General features: G+C 42.5%; 1 protein-coding gene across 1 annotated transcript; it reads left to right on the forward strand.

Annotated features, from left to right (window-relative positions):
* Positions 1-597: 597 nt before the first annotated feature.
* Laptm4a (lysosomal-associated protein transmembrane 4A) lies at positions 598-18,033 on the forward strand. The gene is made up of 7 exons (NM_008640.2): positions 598-1,585; positions 10,919-11,039; positions 13,987-14,063; positions 14,157-14,279; positions 15,278-15,373; positions 15,988-16,086; positions 17,408-18,033. The coding sequence occupies exons 1-7, from the start codon at positions 1,250-1,252 to the stop codon at positions 17,480-17,482; spliced, it is 927 nt and encodes a 308-aa protein (NP_032666.2). The 5' UTR covers positions 598-1,249; the 3' UTR covers positions 17,483-18,033.
* The last annotated feature ends 215 nt before the right edge of the window (positions 18,034-18,248 follow it).

An 18,248-nucleotide genomic window follows, 5' to 3' on the forward strand; every position in this document is an offset into this window, starting at 1 on the left:
GTCCTGACATCTCTTCCCTTCCTCTTTCCAAAATACTTTTGAGGTTCTTTGAAATTATTCAGTGTTTATTTGATTATGCCTATTATCCACAGCTGCACACTATGGTACAGTTTCATTCCTTCTCAAGGTAGCTACAAGCCTTGTTTGTTTGTTTGTTTGTTTTTGAGACAGGGTTTCTCTGCATAGCCCAGGCTGGCCTTGAACTCAGAAATCCACCTGCCTCTGCCTCCCAAGTGCTGGGATTAAAGGCGTGCGCCACCACAGCCCGGCTGATAGCCACAAATCTTAAAACAAATACAAAATAAATTCAGTCAAAAACTTGACTCAGTTAATGAGGATCATAAGATGTTAGAAGGAACTATAGAGTGAATATAAAGCACCCATTGTTGAAGTAAAAATGATAACTGAATCACCCAACTTATGTCAAATGGCTTTCTCTGAGAAGAGGTATGAGTCAGTGAGTCTCGTGTAACATGCTGTAGAAATGTCCAGCATCCCACAGAAAGTTGAGGCTCACTCTGGCATCAGAGCATGCAGAAAAGTGTGGCTTGTTTCTCACTTAAGACACACTCTCTCATTCTCTATTTTTTTTTTTTTTTTTTGCTTGTTTTTCTGGCCTATTTCAATGTCCTTCACAATCTTTCTCTTCAAGAAGAAAAAAAAAATCACTATTATCTGTATAAACTCAACAGCTAAGCGGTTTCTCCACTTTATCATGCTGTCATTTTCCTTAATCCCTTGGCCTTTGGCAGAGTCCAGTGGTATTTATTGGCTCCCTCTAAGTAGGCTTCAGAGAGATGGGGGAAGGACAGAAATCCAATCCTTTAGCCTACTTGCGAGCCCTCCTTTCTGGTCTGAGCCTAGAGGGCCACGCCAGAATGGTAGCCACGCCCCTTCCCGCAGGCACGCCCCGACAGGCCCAACAATAGAGCACGAATACGTCACGTGGGCCTCGCAGTGACAAAGACAACGTGGCGAAAGACAGCGCCAAAAATCTCCGTGCCCGCTGTCTGCCACCAACTCCGTCTTGTTTCACCCTTCTCCTCCTTGCGGAGCTCGTCTGGGAGACGGTGAATTACCGAGTTACCCTCAATTCCTACAGCCCCCGACAGCGAGCCCAGCCACGCGCACCGCGGTCAAACAGCGCCGGAGAGAGTTGAACTTTTGATTGGGCGTGATCTGTTTCAATCTCCACATCTTCTCCAATCAGAAGCCAGGTAGCCCGGCCTTCCGCTCTTCGTTGGTCTGTATGTGGCAGAAGGCGGAGGGAGAGATTCCGAGCCGACGTCCCGCGAGAGCGGCGCCGGGCGCCCAGAGCGCAGGCGCACAGGAGTTGGCAAGGGCCCGGGCCGAGGGCGGGCCAGAAGACGCGTCCTTTGGCTGTGGACACCGTCGTAGAGTCGTCTGGGTTGAACCGCTGGGCCGAAAGCTTTTGTCAGGGGCCTGGGCGAGAACGAGGCCCGCGAGGTTCCGGATGGTGTCCATGACTTTCAAACGGAGCCGCAGCGACCGGTTCTACAGCACCCGGTGCTGCGGCTGTTGCCATGTCCGCACCGGGACGATCATCCTGGGGACCTGGTACATGGTAAGGGCTGGCTGGCAGGGCCGCTCCACCAGGCCAGTGCGCCTGCGCGACAAGTGGGCCTGGTGGGCAGGGGGCGGGGACGTGAAAGTTGTTGGGGCGCTACTTTTCGGGGTGCTTTTAACTGTGAACTGAGGCTTTACGAGATGGGGCTCCCCAGGATTTGGGAGGGGATGGGAATAGGATCGTCATTTCGGGTTCGGGAAGTGCGCAACCCTCATCCCGCCCCACCCCCCCATCGAAACAATTATTGTCCCGCAGTTATGCAGCCAGTTCGGACGTTTTGTCCGAATCGAAAGCGAAATCCAGTTCGGGTGCCTCCTGCAGTTTTTGTTGAGGCGTTCGGTGATGTAGCCAGAGGTCTCTGTTTTGAGTCTAGACGTTAGCCAGAATTTACAGTGGGTCAGATTTTCCTCATTACACCCCCTCCCTGCCTTGTCAGGTGGGTTTTCATCCCAAGGCCGCCTTGGTTTGGAAGAGATGTTTATTGAAAGCCTGCTATGTCCTTACTGACATTTTCTGGGCTCCAGGATCTGTGTGATTCTGTCACAGCAGATGGACGGGCTTGTTGGTTCCATATTCGGCAGAAAGTCTTGTGACTTAAAAAAAAAATTAGTTCCCAGTATCTGTTCATATGAACTTATTTGTTGCGATTTCCAAACCCGTGATTTTTTAAAGATAGTTTTAAGCAATTAAACTTTGCCGAAGCTTTGAGGAACATGTTTTGCTGGCGTGACCACTTGGATGACTTTTGAAATTTCGTCGTGGGGGTGGGGGGTGAGGGTAGGAAGTGGAGTTAGTGTGCAGTTTCTGATACTTACATGAAGAGCAAAGGAGGGAGAGGCGTACCCCTGTCCTCTCTTCCTTCTCTTTACTCTTCCCCGCCCAGTATCTTGAAGTCATTAGTAACTTTGGCAGAACACCAGATGAAAATCTTCCTCAGGCAGATGGCTTCCCAGCCCACCCCAGGGGACTATCAGACCTCTGCAGGATTGCAGCTTTTTCCGTCTTGTATCCTTATGTACATTAGAGAAGAGCCCCAGGAAAGCTTGAATGTGGTTTGGTATGCTTGCGATGAGGTTATTTTCACGTTTTCAGTACTTCTGTACTCAGAGAGTCACCCTACTGCTTCTGTAGAATTAATTCCATCACATTTTCTTTAAGAAACTGCCTCCTGCATACATTACCTGAGCTGTAGTTCTGGACCTGGACTAGTTACTGACAATCAGTTGGGTTGTATATCTCACTTTCTGTTGCTTTCCTTTTTGTTAAGAGTATGGGTTTTTCATTTCTTTGTCCTTCACCATCTTCCATTCTCTTAAATGATTAATTCTTGTCTTCCCCATCGTCCTCTTACCTCCCTGCTTTCTCCCAGAAAATGACCTTCATTGAACTTAGCAAAGCAAATAGGATTGGCACCTGGGATTCTTGCCTGAAAACTTCATCTTCCTGTTTCTTCTTCCATCCCTCCTCTTACACAGCTAACACCCATCTGCAACTCCAGTCCAAGGAGAATCTAGCCTCTTGTGGCCTCTATAAACATTGCACACAAGTTACCACAAACATGAAGACAAAACACCCACACAGTGAAATAAAAATAAACAAAAACTAAAATTAGGAAAAAAGTCCTTGCTATAGTTTTTCAATCTGCATTTTGAGTTCCCTCAAACAAAGGCCACAGCATCAAAAACTCCGACTAACAAAGAGTATAGAGAAATGCTGCCAATATATCTGAATGACTGAAGAGGTGTTTTTTTTCATCTTAAAAGGTTTGAAGCCCTTTATAAGTGCTGGGAATTGCACCCAGGACAGCAACTAGTGTTCCTAGCTACTCCAGCGTGCCCTCCCCCCCCCCCCAGGTTTTTGTTTTGTTTTTAACAGAGGGATTGAGAGAGTTCTAAATCTGTAGCACAACTGAAGCTCTTGGTGTGAAAAGCACACACACACACACACACACACACACACACACACACACCCGCCTTTGAAAAGATGCTGTCTTGAATCAACTTCCAGCTTAGAATATTGTAAACTGTTTCAGTTGGTTTGTTTTAATTCATATAAGAGACTTATTGCCTGTCTTCAGTGTAAAGGGCTCTGAGGAACATAGGAAGGGGATGATAGATGGCCCATATTACATGCCTTCAGTATTCTTACTACTTGTTGCATGGTAGGTTCTAGCTCTGCTTACTTTGGTCATGACATCATCCCTTGATGGTGATGGTATTACAGAGAACTTAGGAGCACAGCCAGGGAAGTGGAACTTAGAGTCACAGAGGAGAAGGGGCACAGTGATGCAGATTCTTATCACATTGAGGAGGAGAACATTTGTTTTGCTTAGTATGTTATTGTTGGTGACTTTAAAAAGTGTACAAGCCTTAGTTCTACAGTAGTGTGAAAACATACTTTCTGCTAGTTGGGGTGCACTTAGGAGATGAAAACAGTATCATGTATAATGCCTCCAAATAAAGAGGTCTCGTCCAAATTCTGCATTCCATTGCCATAGCAGAGACATAAGCTGACAACAGCTCGAATGACCTTTCCTCTTTATTTCCGCCTTGCCATTGTTCCCTTCCTCACCACTTTGTCATGAGCACTGCTGTTTGATTCCAGGGGACAGTATGTCTGGACCTGTGTGGGAGAATAATGAGCCGCCAGGTTGTCTGGACCAAGGCCTGCATTTATGATGCTTTCTGTGGTGTTTGAAACGTGGAGGCACAGCCCTTCCTCCTGCTGGTCTGGGACACTCTGTCAGTGACTGATATTGAAACCTTTGAAATCTAGAATTAACATTGATTTTTTTTTTTTTTTTTACATACCATCATGTATGTCAAAGGATTAATTGAATGGAGCCTATAATATAAGTTCTTGGGAGGTGGTATCAGGAGATCAGAAGTTCAAACTCAGCCTTGGTGATAGGCCAGCCTAGGCTACATAGGATGATAGCTCTAAAACCAAACCAAACCCTTAAGTGTTAATGGTTGGTATTGAATAATAGTTCTGGGGGACATAGAACCAGAGGTACCAAACCTGAAGAGTTTGCATCTAATAGTTTAAATGTGAAAGAAGTGCATAAGTAATACGTGACTTTAGAGTGAGTTCAGGCTTCCATTTCTACATTCCTCAAGTTTACTTCTTTATCATTTGAAGCCAGATTTTTTTTTTAATTCTAAGGAGATATGAACTCAAGTACATAATAACTCATAAATTAAAAAACCTGTTTCAAGAAATAGTCTTTATGATATAAATGCATATTTTTGTTCTGTTCTTTGTTTTTTCGAGACAGGATTTCTCTGTGTAGAATGTCCTGGAACTCACATTATAGACCTAAGGTGGACTTTGTCATGGATGTTTTAACCTTAAGTAACATAGTGTTAGGAAGAAGTCAAGACATCCTCATGCCACAGAGGCCTTTCACCCGTTAGTCCTGGCCAGTATCTCTGATGAACAGTGCAGAAATTCTCGATAAAACCCCGATACACAGAATTCAACATCACATCACAAAGTAAATCCTCAGGATCAGGTGGGTTTCCTCCTAAGGGTGCAAGGATGGTTCAGCCCATGCAAGTCAGTAAAGGCAGACACAGAATATACACAGAATATATACACAGAATAGAGATCCAGGGGCTGGTAAGAGATGGCTCAGTGGTTAAGAACAATGGCTGCTCTTCCAGAGGTCCTGAGTTCAATTCCCAGCAACTACATGATGACTCACAACCATCTATAGGAGGAACTGATGCCCTCTTCATGCAGGCCGATGTATATGCAGCAGAGCACTCAGACATTAAATAAAATTTTAAAAATGGTATAAAAAAAGAGAGAGAGAGAGTGCGAGGGAGAGAAAACCAAATCCCTAGGACTATTTCAGTAGCTGCAGTTACATAGTTAATACATTTTGCCATCCTTTCACATGAAAAAGGTGGAGCTGAAGAGATGACCCAGTGGATAAGAGATTATTCCCAATACCCACATGGTGACTTACAACTTTGTAACTGCAGTTCCAGGGATCAGACAGCATCTAGCTTCTTCCAGGCATCAGGTATGCAAGTGGTACACTAACTAGCAGGCATGCAGGCAAAATATCCACATACATACTGGTTGAAAGTATTCTTAAAGTGGATATACAACACAATAAAAGCCAGCCAGATAATACTGACAGCTAACATCATACCAAATTAGCTCTTCTCTAAGATCAGAAACCAAATCAGCATTGCTTCCTTTCAACATTTATGTTCGACATAGTATTGAAAGTCCTAGCCAGGGGCTGGCGAGATGGCTCAGTGGTTAAGAGTGCCGACTGCTCTTCCAAAGGTCCGGAGTTCAAATCCCAGCAACCACATGGTGGCTCACAACCATCTATAACGAAATCTGATGCCCTCTTATGGAGTATCTGAGGACAGCTACAGTGTACTTTCATATAATAAATAAATAAATCTTTAAAAAAAAAAAAGAAAAGTCATAGCCAGAGCAGTTGGCTAAGAGAAACAGATGAAGAACTTAGAGATAGGAAAGGAGGGATCAAGGCTCTGTATTGGCAGATGACACAATCAAATATATAGAAAATCCTGAAAACTGAAAATAATCTGAGAATTAGTAAATTTAAAGAGTAGTAAAACAACTTCAAATATCGCGTGTTTATGCACCAGTGAGGACTACCTGAACAAGAAGTTAGGAAAGCGCTTGTGTCATAGCTAAAAAAGCAAAGCAAGCAAAACAAACACTTCTGCGAGTAACTAGCCAGAGGTGAAAAAATCTAGTCTATGATGAGAATAAAACATCCGTGAAGGCTTTGAACAGGTCACAAATAATGAAAAGATCCCGTAGGCACGAATCAGAACTACTAGTATTGTTAGATGCTTTGTACCCAAAGCGATCTGTAAGTGTGAGGTAGTACCTGTTATGTTGTCCTTCACTTACTAGGAGAAAACAGTTCCTAAAAGGTGAGTGGAGCCACTCAGGGCTGTGCCAAAGAAGTCTTGAGCAAAAAAACCCAAACCAAACCAACCAACCAACCAACCAAACAAACAAACAAACAAAAACCCCCAAAGCTGGAAGTATCCCACTGTCCAGTTTTAAAATGTAAAGCTATCATAACCAACACAGCTTAGGCCTGGTACAGAAATACAGAAATAGTTAGAGACCAATGGAAAAGAATAGAAAACCCAAAAATAGACCCACACTCCCCACAGCCAGGTGATTCTCAGCAGAAGTGCTAGATATACACATTTGAGCAAGCGCATTTTCTGTAGTGAATACTGCTAGGAAAATGGCATGGACTAGATCCTGCTCTCAATAAAAGCCAACTTAAATATTACAAAATAGTTGAGTATAAAGCTGAGACTAACCTACTAGGAGAGAATATAGGAGAAGCACTGACAAAAGTCTGTGTTTTAGGGTTCCTGTTGCTGTGATGAAACACCATGACTAAAAGCAACTAAAAGCATTAGACCAAAAGATGGAAGTATCACACTGTCCAGTTTCAAAATGTAAATCTGTCATAAGCAACACAGCCTAGGCCTGGAACAAAAATAGATATGGACTGTTTTGCTTACAGTTGCACATAACAAGTCCATAATAAAGGGGAAGTCAGGGCAGGAACCTAGGCTGGAGCAGAGGCTGTGGAAATGCTCTGCTTGCTGCTTTGCTCATCCTGTGCTCGCTCGCTAGTGCGCTCTCTCTCTCTCTTTCTCTTTCTCTCTCTCTCTCAAAGAATTATTTATTTTATGTATATGAGTACACTGTAGCTGTTTTCAGACACACCAGAATAGGACATCAGATCCCATTACAGATGGTTGTGAGTCACCATGTGGTTGCTGGGAATTGAACTCAGACCCTCTGGAAAAGCAGTCAGTGCTCTTAACCACTGAGCCATCTCTTCAGCCCTCAGCCTGCTTTCTTATGCACCCAGGACCACCTGTCCAGTAGCACCATGTCTAGTGAGCTGGGCCCTCCCCTCCCACACCAATCATTAATCAAGAAAATGAACTATAAACTTGACGGCAGGAAAATCTAATTTAAGCATTTTCTCAAATGAGAGTCCCTCTTCCCAGGTGACTTGTAGGATTGACCAGAGGAAACACACACACACACACACACACACCCCCGCAACCAGGATAGTCTGAACAAGAAATTAATTTAAGCATTTTCTCAAATGAGAGTCCCTCTTCCCAGGTGACTTGTAGGATTGACCAGAGGAAACACACACACACACACACACACACACACACACACACACACACACACACCCGCAACCAGGATAGTCTGAACAAGAAATTGTTATTTAACAGTGTAAAGGCATAGGCAACAAAAGAAACACCCATACAGGGTTACATCAAACTGAAAAGCTGCAGAGAATCTCAACAGTGAGCAGACAGCCTAGAGAAATGGCAGGCCTCTTCTAACTTTATCCCAAGACATTAATACCTAAAGTATATCGAGAACTCAACAGCAAAAGCAGATAGTCAAATTTAAAAGGAGGCAGCTGAGTAGACATTTCTCAAAAGAAGACAAGCGGGACTGACACATATGAAGAGCCTCTGAGTCATGAGATAGCATCTCATCCAGTGAGGGAATGCCAGTCAGCCAGTCCAAACAATGACATGGTGGAGAAAGGAAGATCTGTCCTGTACGGGGCTGTAGTATAGACACTGGGGGAAATCGAGTGGAAGTTCCTCGGGTTAGAACTGTCATAGATCCTACTAGTGGGTTGCCTGTGTTGTACCCACAGAAAATGAAATCAGTGTATCAGAGATCAGTTGCAGCCCATGGTTAATGAAGTGCTGTTCCCAGAAGATGAGGTAGGCAGTGAGCTGAAGTGTCCATTGATAACTGTGTTCACAATTGGTACTGTTAGTGGTAATGAATCAGATTGACATGTGCAGCAACATGGATAGAACTGAAGATTCAACTGAGAGAATCAAGCTACAGGAAGGCAAGTCAGTGATCTTACTTTCAGATTACAAAGTAGCTTAGTTTATGAACATGATAGTGGTCACCAGAGACTAAAAGGTAAGAGCAGGGGCCAGTAAGCATCCGGGTAGGAGTACAGTTAGTGTTCTCTTGCGCAGAGGGTGACTACAGTCGTCAAAATTACATTCAAAAAGCTGAAAGTACCGGCAGGGTGAGTATGTTTTCACCACAAACAGTGAAATGCTTAAGGTTCTGGAATGCTGTCTTGATTTGACGAGTACATGCTGTGTAAGTGTACTGAAATATAACACTACCCATAAAGATAGACAAGTATTGTCATTAAAGAAAAAGCAAGGAGAAATTGCTTGGCTGGGCCTGAATGTTTCCCTGGACTTGAACTTGTTCCTTTCTACCAAATCAAAGACTCTTCATTGTCTCTGCTTCTTTACTCATATGCTGTGTACAGTAGGTGCTTTGCCTGTGTGGTTGACGTGACATGTGCTGCTCTACCTGACCTTGGTACTAGGTTTACCAGTCTTATTTTCAGCTTCCTTTCCTGAGTAGAGTAGGATAAAAGTCATGAGTATTTTGGAATAGTTTGTATGTAGTAGAATATCTTAAAGACTTTTTAAATTATAGTTAACGTGAATTTTAATTTCTTGAAAAATCCAACGGGCAGTTTAGTAGCTGAAATTTATATACGTGCTCAGTGGTAAGTGCTTAGAATCAGAAGTACTGCTTTTTTCAGAACAGTTACTCTCACATTTAAAGTACCGACCCACAGTGAAATGAACTTGGAAATGTTGCTAATAATACTAGGCAAGGACAGTGGAGAAGTCGATGATGTTTTTATAGAAGAAAAAAATGGCTTTTTAAAGAGTAATATATGTGATACAAATATTTTAGACCTGTGGACCTTGCATGTGTACAACCACATATATACACCTGTGTTTATGTGTGGTGTGTGTATGTATTTAACCCCCGCCCAAGTAGTTTTGGTATTTCATTTCCTTCATTTGGTAGTTAGTTTTGCATGTTTTTCTTAACATAAATGTTTTTCTGTGCCATTCAAAGCTTTTTTACTAGGATGATAATTTGCGTAGCAAGAGTTTGCAGAATGAATTTCAAACTTAATTTCCCAACACAAAATAACATGCCTAACATGAAAATAAAATATGGTCCGTTTCTCTACCAAATGTTTGAAGACTTGGCCTGCTGTAAGAGCATACCTTTGTTGGGTGTTAATCATTTAGGGTGGACAGAAGAGCGTAGTTTCAGATATTGTTGATAGAACATCGGGAGTGCCAAATGTTTGGACTTCCACAAGGAGGAGGATGAATTCTGTGGCGTTTGTTACGGGGTTAGTATTAGCCTCAGACCTTACTGATGTGGGCTGTTGTCACACTTGCAGGCCATACCTCCTGAGAAACTGCAAGGAACCACAGCTGTAGCTCTGCATAATGGAGCTGCTTTTAAAATGGAGTTTCTATCTCTGATAAGACTAGGGGAATTCATGGTATTATGATGAGATTTCAGCAACATGTTTGGCAGTGATTCAAGATAAGCCTTAGCGTGCCTGCATGCATGCATGTATGTGTCTTAAATAGAGCCTTATTTCATGATGATTATACTTCAGAATGAAGAAACTAGAGAAAATAATCTTTAGAATGTCAAAATCCAGATCTAGGAAATCATGGTGGGCAGAAATATAAAGATGAATTTAGTTACAGATATATTGACTGTAGTTTGCAAGTAGCTTATTGGCTCAAGTATAGGAAAAACAAATAGGTGTTATATAGAGTTACTTTTGTGTGATATTGCAAAAATGTACAATTATCTTTGGAATTGTGAGCCAGCTTGGGGAACTTGTCCTTTACACTGAAACTTACACAAAGGGGAAATCAGAGGGGAGCTAAAATAGCTAGAAAGGTAGAGGGGTGGTTTGAGGACCTGAACGGATGGTTGCTACAGAGTTTGGAAGATGCTTTTGGGTATTAGATGAACCTACTGACTCAAAAGGTAGAATTAAGACCAACTGCAGGGACAGGGAAGGGACTCCAGTAAACTTGAACAAAGCACATGGGGATGCTTTGGAGGAGTGGCAGGCATCTGCATGTGGGAAATCAACTGATAAGTCGCTAATGGGCGTGTGAGGAAATGTGCGCCTCTGAACATGAGCAGACTATAGTGAGTCTCCAGTCTTACTTTCTCTGCATTTCATTCTGGTTTATTGGCATTAGCACAGGGTTAAGCATCTTTATACATGCTGTGAATTTTAAACTGTTCTCACAGTGGTAATCCAGGTGTTATCTGAGTGTCTCCTATTTCATAACCTTGTTACTGTAGTTGAGATAGTATTAAATATATGCTCATCCAGAGAGTCTGTGAAGGGTCCTGCTAGGAGTTAATCTAAAGGTGTTTTCTCCTCAGGTGGTCAACCTGTTGATGGCCATTTTGCTGACCGTGGAGGTGACTCATCCAAATTCCATGCCAGCTGTCAACATTCAGTATGAAGTCATTGGTAATTACTATTCATCTGAGAGAATGGCTGGTAAGTCTTTACTTTAAAAGATACCACTGAACTTTATATGCCCCAGTACAGGGGAACGCCAGGGCCAAAAAGTGGGAGTGGGTGGGTAGTGGGGGGAGGGTATGGGGGACTTTTGGGATAGCATTGGAAATGTAAATGAGGAAAAGATACCACTGCCAAGTTCTATATATAGCCAATTGTAGACTATATATGAATGTTAGAGGGCGATTGATAGAATTGTGCTTGAGTTGTTCTTCAAATGGTTAAATTCTTTGTATAATAAATTCAAGCTAGGTGTTACTTAAACTCTTTGTTGAGACTATTGTGATGACTTTTCCCAAAGGTGTTCAGCAAGAGGGACAGTAGAGCATTTCTGGACAAGAACATGCAATGGACAGTAGACAGTAGGTTGTATGTATGCTTTCACTATAGAGACCGGATAGGGAAATGGGAAATAAAAGTGGTTTGAGATTTTTTGAGAGCCTTCTGTGATGTATAGCCAGGGTCAGAAATTGGTGTAGATCAGATGGACTATTACAGTAGAATATAAAATATAGTGTACACTGTAGCAACCATCCGTTCAGGTCCTCAAACCACCCCTTTACCTTTCTAGTTATTTTAGCTCCCCTCTGATTTCCCCTTTGTGTAAGTTTCAGTGCAAAGGACAAGTTCCCTAATCTAGCTCTTGTTAAGTGGAAAGAGACTTAACACCACTATTAAAAATGGAGTAACCCTAGAACATTCATAGAAATGGTCCTTTTAAACTGATTTATTCCCTGATAGCAATTCGTTTTCATTACTGGTTTTCTCTTTAAAATACAGGTATAAAATGATTCTAGTTGAGTTTACATTGTTATATATAGTTATATCTTAAATTTACGCAGAAAATTTTACTTACACAGAAAATTATGTCTCAGTTTGAAATACAATTTCTACATGCTTAGTTTTTAGATCTTAATTCCCAGGATTTTAGATTTTATTAACTTTAATATGAAGTTTTGAACTTCTTTATATTTGTCACTACCTGTGATCCAAGGATGAAGATTTGTATCTTCCTTTTTAAAGATTGTTTTGTTTATTTTATGTGTGAGTGCTTTGCCTGAATATATGTGCAGTGTGGTGCCTCCAGAGGCCCAAAGAGGCAGGGTGATATGAACTGAGGTTGTCTGTTGCTGTGTGGGTGCTAGGGATCAAATTGTTTCTCTGCAACAGCCATGACCCTCTTAACTGCTGAGCCCTCTTTCCAGCTCTGATTTGTGTCTCCTTTCCCTTCCCCTCTTCCTTCCCCCTTTCTCTTCTCCTCCCTCCTCCTCTTCCCTATTTTTCTTTCTTTCTTTCTATCTTTCTTTTGTTAAGTACTTTTTTTGTCTTCACAGATAACTATTTTCCAGGAGCCAAGAAGAGTCCTGTGTATTCTGTAATACAGCATAGGATGATGCGCATGTGTACTGTGTCGTGTTATTGTTCTAAGTGGAAATGTTTCTGATCCTTTTTAAATACATCCTCGTGACAAGGACTCTGAGAGAAGTGACAAGGAGTAATAGCCTTTTGGCATATTTTTCACTAGTAGTTTCTTTTTATTTGAACCCCCTCCTTCTCAAATAATAATAAACCAAATTTTAGAGTCTTATTAGCACCTTCCTCCAGTTTTTGAGACAGGGTCTTACTTTATATCTTAGTCTTTCAGTAGGAAGAACCTTTAAATCCTTAACAATGGAGGTACTCTGATATGACACAGTAATTCATGTTAAATACTGGTTGCGTTTATAATGCTCAGTGACATGATTATTTGTATAAATATCTAATATCTTCATTTTTGGTGCCCTTTTGTTTCTTTTTAAGTCTTCAGTTATGTGTATGTGTAGGAGTGTGTGCATGTGAGTGCAGGTGCCTGGAAGTCAGAGGTGTCCAGTTTCTGCAGCAGGAGTTAAAGCGCGCGATTGTGAGCAGCCTGGCATGGGGACTGGGGACTGATCTGCTAGAGCAGCAGGCTGAGCCAGCTCTCCACAGCCCCGTCTCCTTTAGTTTATTCCTGTCTGTCCAGAGTCGCAGGATCACAGGATCAGCTTGTGAAGATGCTCACCCAGTCAAGTATGGTCAGATACTGTTGGGGATTATTTGGGTGTGTTCTGTAGAGAATGGTGACCATAGGTTAACGCACACTTAGAAGTTGAGAGGAATAGATGTGTGTAGGGGAGAGAGGGCAAACTGGAGGAGGCCATGGATTAAAGGTGTGAGACCCTGGGGTGGGATTAATGGAGACCTTTGAATTTCAGGTTGTAATCTTACCAAAGCAAGAGGTACATCTGTGGTTTCCTATGAGTAACTCATCTGTCTGAAGCAAACAGCAACTTCTCTTTCCAGTGACGCCCTCATCTCACGAAACCCAAGTTGTGTGAATTCTTTCACAGTGTTTCCTTGCTCTGCGTGTGTTGCGGCTTGCCTGTTAGGTTTTGTCTCTCTGCACTTAGACATGTAGAGCACAAGGGACTGTTTCCTGTATTTACCTGGCTCCTGCTCCTTCCTACACAGTCAGTTGTTTAACATGGAAAGGCATGTGTAAGTTTTTCAGAATTTCTTTTTTTTTTTTTTTTTTTTTTTTTTTTTTTTTTTTTTTTTTTTTTTTTTTTTTTTTTTTGGTTTTTTGAGACAGGGTTTCTCTGTGTAGCCCTGGCTGTCCTGGCACTCACTTTGTAGACCAGGCTGGCCTCGAACTCAGAAATCCGCCTGCCTCTGCCTCCCGAGTGCTGGGATTAAAGGCGTGCGCCACCACGCCCGCAGAATTTCTTAATGTCAGGCTTAGGTTTTCTTTTTCTTGGTCTTAGATCTTTTGAGGGCCAATTTTGAAAACAGTTACAGTTAATTTATACAGAAACATTTTAAAGTGTCATTTTTTTTTTGTCATGAAGAATTCAGTTTCTTTCAATGCATATGTTGTTTAATTAGATTTCTGTTTTTGTTTTCTTAGATAATGCCTGCGTTCTTTTTGCCGTCTCTGTTCTTATGTTTATAATCAGTTCAATGCTGGTTTATGGAGCCATTTCTGTAAGTCTGCCGTGCTTTCCTCGCTCCGAGTTTGACCTTTACCAAGGCTAGTGATTTTGTGTGTGTATGCTAAGTGGTACTTTCCTTCTGCAGTATCAAGTGGGCTGGCTGATTCCTTTCTTCTGCTACCGACTCTTTGACTTCGTTCTCAGTTGTCTGGTGGCCATCAGTTCTCTCACTTACTTGCCAAGAATCAAAGAATATCTGGATCAGTTGGTAAGTGTGTGTGCTATTTAAACATTTCCACTTAAGTGAAACATTTTAATTGAAATCACGAGGCACCCTTGCTACTATTTAACTCTCTTTGCCTTATACAGTATCTTAAAATCACTCCCATGTTAAAACCTGTAAGATAGACATAAATGATTGTTGTACTGTACCATTTGGATAGCACAGTACAAGACGTCCGTAAAGACAGTGAGTGTGGACGAGATAGTTGAGTTAATTGTGATTCAGTAAGATGTTCGACTGTGTTTAGGACTCTTAAGGGGCTGGTGCTTCATCTTTATCAGAAGGTGGCATGTGTCTGTGTGCTTGCTGTACCCTTGTCCGTTATTGATGTGCCTGCTGTGTCCTAGCCCTGGGTAGGAAACTTTAGCTGTTTAGGAACACCTGCTCTTTTACAGACTCTGGTGTGTTTTCCCCTCTGTTTGATTGGATCCTTTCCATTAGAAGGTATTTCCTTTGCTGGCCAGTTTTTGACCCTCCCTTCACTTCTAATGCCTTTCTCCTGACTCGCCCAGAGTCAGATGAGTGCAGCCAATCCTTTCCAGCACAGTGAGCTTGTCAGCAGTAAATCATGTCCTTTTGCCTGGCTTGTAGCCAGTGCCGTGTGTTCTTTGTAACCATCCACTGAAGAGCTGAGACCAAGGTTTGACTCCTGGGAAAGTTACTTCGCCAAAGACCTGAGCGATCTCAGTTCTCCCGACTTTCTGAACAAGGACAGAGTTGGGGATCCAGACAAGTGGTTATATTTTGTCAAAAGCACAAGATGGGAAATAACCAGCAAAATGAATATTAGCTCTGTCCAGACCTTTTAGTAATCTTAGCTATTAAATAGGCAGACGGCAGTGGTCCGTCCGTCGATGATGGGGGTCCCGGGTGTGCTGCGTTCTTCTGTGTAGATTTGCAGAAGCTGTCACTGTCTGCTGTACATGGTTGTGTTCTTAAAATGCTCAAGCGCCTGGTGTGTCCGTGCTTTTGTGTTTTCACAGCCTGATTTCCCATACAAAGATGACCTCCTGGCATTGGACTCCAGCTGCCTCCTGTTCATCGTCCTTGTGTTCTTTGTGGTATTCATCATTTTTAAGGTAAGGAGCTTGTGACTCACTCTTGGGGGCCCTGGTGAGACTGCTCAGTAAACCTTTTTCTAGGATCGCAGTTGATGTAGGGTTTGTAGTGACAGTCACTGCATTTAAGGGATGGAGTCCCCTCTGTCTTGTGTCCAGTGAGTAGAATTTTTGTGTTTTCAAAAGTGGTTCAGGAGCTGGAGAGATGGCTCAGTGGTTAAGAGCACTGATTGCTCTTTCGAAGTTCCTGAGTTCAAATCCCAGCAACCACATGGTGGCTCACAACCATCTGTAATGAGATCTGGCGCCCTCTTGTGGTGTGTGTGAAGACAGCTACAGTGTACTTACATATAACAATAAATAAATCTTAAAAAAAAAAAAAAGTGGTTCAGGGTTTATAGAGAAATCCATTAAAATTCCTAACATTTGAGCTCAGGAATTTCCTCCACAGTCTGTCGGTTAGCAGACCAAAGTCTCCAGCTAGAGTCTCTGTGAGAAACTTGGGATGTTTCAGTGAGAGCCAGTCAGGATGAGCCTGCCTTGTCCGAGGTCCCTTTTCCACAGACAGCGTGGTGTGGGAGAGATGAGGGTCCTCTGCTCCCCGAGCAGCCCGCTGAGCTCTGTTTCCCTTTCAGGCTTACCTAATCAATTGTGTTTGGAACTGCTACAAATACATCAACAACAGAAATGTGCCAGAGATTGCCGTGTACCCTGCCTTTGAAACACCTCCACAGGTTAACTACTGTTCTACTCACCAAACTGTCACTCTTACTGATGCCTCCAGAAGTGCACGTGGGGCTTGACTTTCCCTTCTTTGCCATAAGCGTGGTTTGGAATTTGGATAGTTTGAACCCACAAATGTTTAAGATTTAGTATTTTCCACCAGGAGTCTTGTGCACACAGGGCTAGAGCTCTTTACACTGTTTGCCCAGCTTGACTGTTAGGTTTATTTCTTAGTGGTCCTCACAAATGTTTCTGGACAGATATGAGATAATTGACTTGTGAGAATTCTAAGGGATGCGGGCTGATGGTCGTGTGTGTGTGTGTGTGTGTATGTGTGTGTGTGTGTGTGTGTGTGTGTGTGTGTGTGTACACATCTATCAGATCCAAAGCCTGGTCCTTGGATAGATGATTGTGCAAGCATCTGAGTGCTGAGCCCACCTCTCAGAACCTTGTTTGCTACTTTGCAGGTTTTCAGCATATATGATACACGTGGACCATATTGAGTCAGCCTGTCACTTAGAGGACTTTAGGCTAGAGTGACCTTTAGAAAGGTTTTCTATTATCCCAAAGGGCAGGATAGAAGGTCATTGTCCTATAAGTGCAAATTATTATGAAACTTCAGACACTGACAGCTTCCATTAGAGGAGTTAGTGGGGCCTCTTCCCCCAGATCCTCAGCCCTTGAATTTGCACTGGAGCGTTATTGGTTGCCTGTCAAGAGACCCTTTATATTTAATATATAATTTAGCTTGTTAGTTTATCTTCTAGGTTAGTTCAGAGGAAGAATTCTAATTCTGTCTTATATCTATCCACACCCATCACACCCACCCACCCACCCACCCATCCATCCATCCATCCATCCATCCATCTACTTACTCATTTATCCATTCCCATCCATCCATCCTATCCATCCACTCCATCTACCCGTCCATTCGTCCATCTCATTTACCCATCCTTCCCTGCATTTCGTTCGTCCATCTGTCTATCTTGTCTTGGCCACTGATCTACTGCTGTGAAGAGACACCATGAACAAGGCAACTTTTATTTATAAAAAAAAGCATTAATCGAGGACTTGCTTACAGTTCAGAGGCTTAGTCTATTATCAAGGCAGGGAGCGTGGCAGGAGTGCACAGCAGCACTGACCGTGCTAGAGAGATAGCTGAGAGCTACATCCTGATCATAGGCAGGCAGGCAGACTGACAGACAGACACTGACTCTGACATCAACTTTCTCGGGTTTTGTGCTTCTACTTATGACATAAAGTCTGAAAGCTGATTATTTTTGGAAAGAATTTAAAGTGACATTGTCTGACGTGATTCTTTTCTCTCTTCAGTATGTTTTGCCAACCTATGAAATGGCTGTGAAGATTCCTGAGAAAGAGCCACCACCTCCTTACCTGCCTGCCTGAGGACATTCTGCCTTGTCAATAAAGCCTATACCAGCTTCTCGTCTTGTTTATTTTACAGAAAGCTGCAGTGCGGGCCTCTCAGACTTGTTTGATAGAAAGTACACTGTCTTGTCTGAGCATTTATTTTCAAACACTAAGGAGCTTTTGGACATTTATTAAAAACTTTTTGTTAAGTATCACATTTTAGAGACTTTTTGAAGACAATCTAGATTAAGCAAGAGCCAAGTGCCATTGTTAGCCTTTAGCTGAGGGTATGGGGGGGAGGGGTCTCCATGTTTTCTTTTTTAACTTTGCACTTTCTTTGTATAATAATAGTTTATGTTTTGGATGTTTGGTGCCCTGAGTAGTTTCCGGGGCGTGACTACAGTGTTGAGGATGAATAGGTTGGGTATAACACCTGCAGTTTCCAGCTCTATGAAACAGGAGAGAGAGAGAAATAGCAGTTTGACTTGACTGTGGAAGATGATGGTTGCATGCTTCTCATTTGTACGTTTCCATCTTTGTGATAAACCGCTTTAATAAAGCTCATAAATTTTACCATTGTCCTTAAATGTGCCTCATGTTTATGCTATAACTTAGAGCGATCCTGTCCTTGTGACAGGAATATGTTAGGAGAAGTGTTGCTGGGTAGTTTCTCATCTTAAAATTTTTATTTATTTTGTTGTTTCTTATGTGATGAAAGAAACTGGTGTACTGGTTTCTGGATAGAGGGATGATGGAGGAGTAAGAGGAGAGGAGTCGGGGGGAGTGAGGCTGGAGCCCTTTA

This window comes from Mus musculus, chromosome 12 (genome assembly GCF_000001635.26).
Source record: "Mus musculus strain C57BL/6J chromosome 12, GRCm38.p6 C57BL/6J".
NCBI lineage: Eukaryota > Metazoa > Chordata > Mammalia > Rodentia > Muridae > Mus > Mus musculus.

Excerpts from the sequence above, each read along its gene's own strand:
- Laptm4a (NM_008640.2), top strand. The coding sequence starts at position 1,250 with ATGTGGCAGAAGGCGGAGGGAGAGATTCCGAGCCGACGTCCCGCGAGA. Across the intron at positions 11,040-13,986 it reads TTCATCTGAGAGAATGGCTG|ATAATGCCTGCGTTCTTTTT; the intron begins GTAAGTCTTTAC and ends TTGTTTTCTTAG. Across the intron at positions 14,280-15,277 it reads AAGAATATCTGGATCAGTTG|CCTGATTTCCCATACAAAGA; the intron begins GTAAGTGTGTGT and ends GTGTTTTCACAG.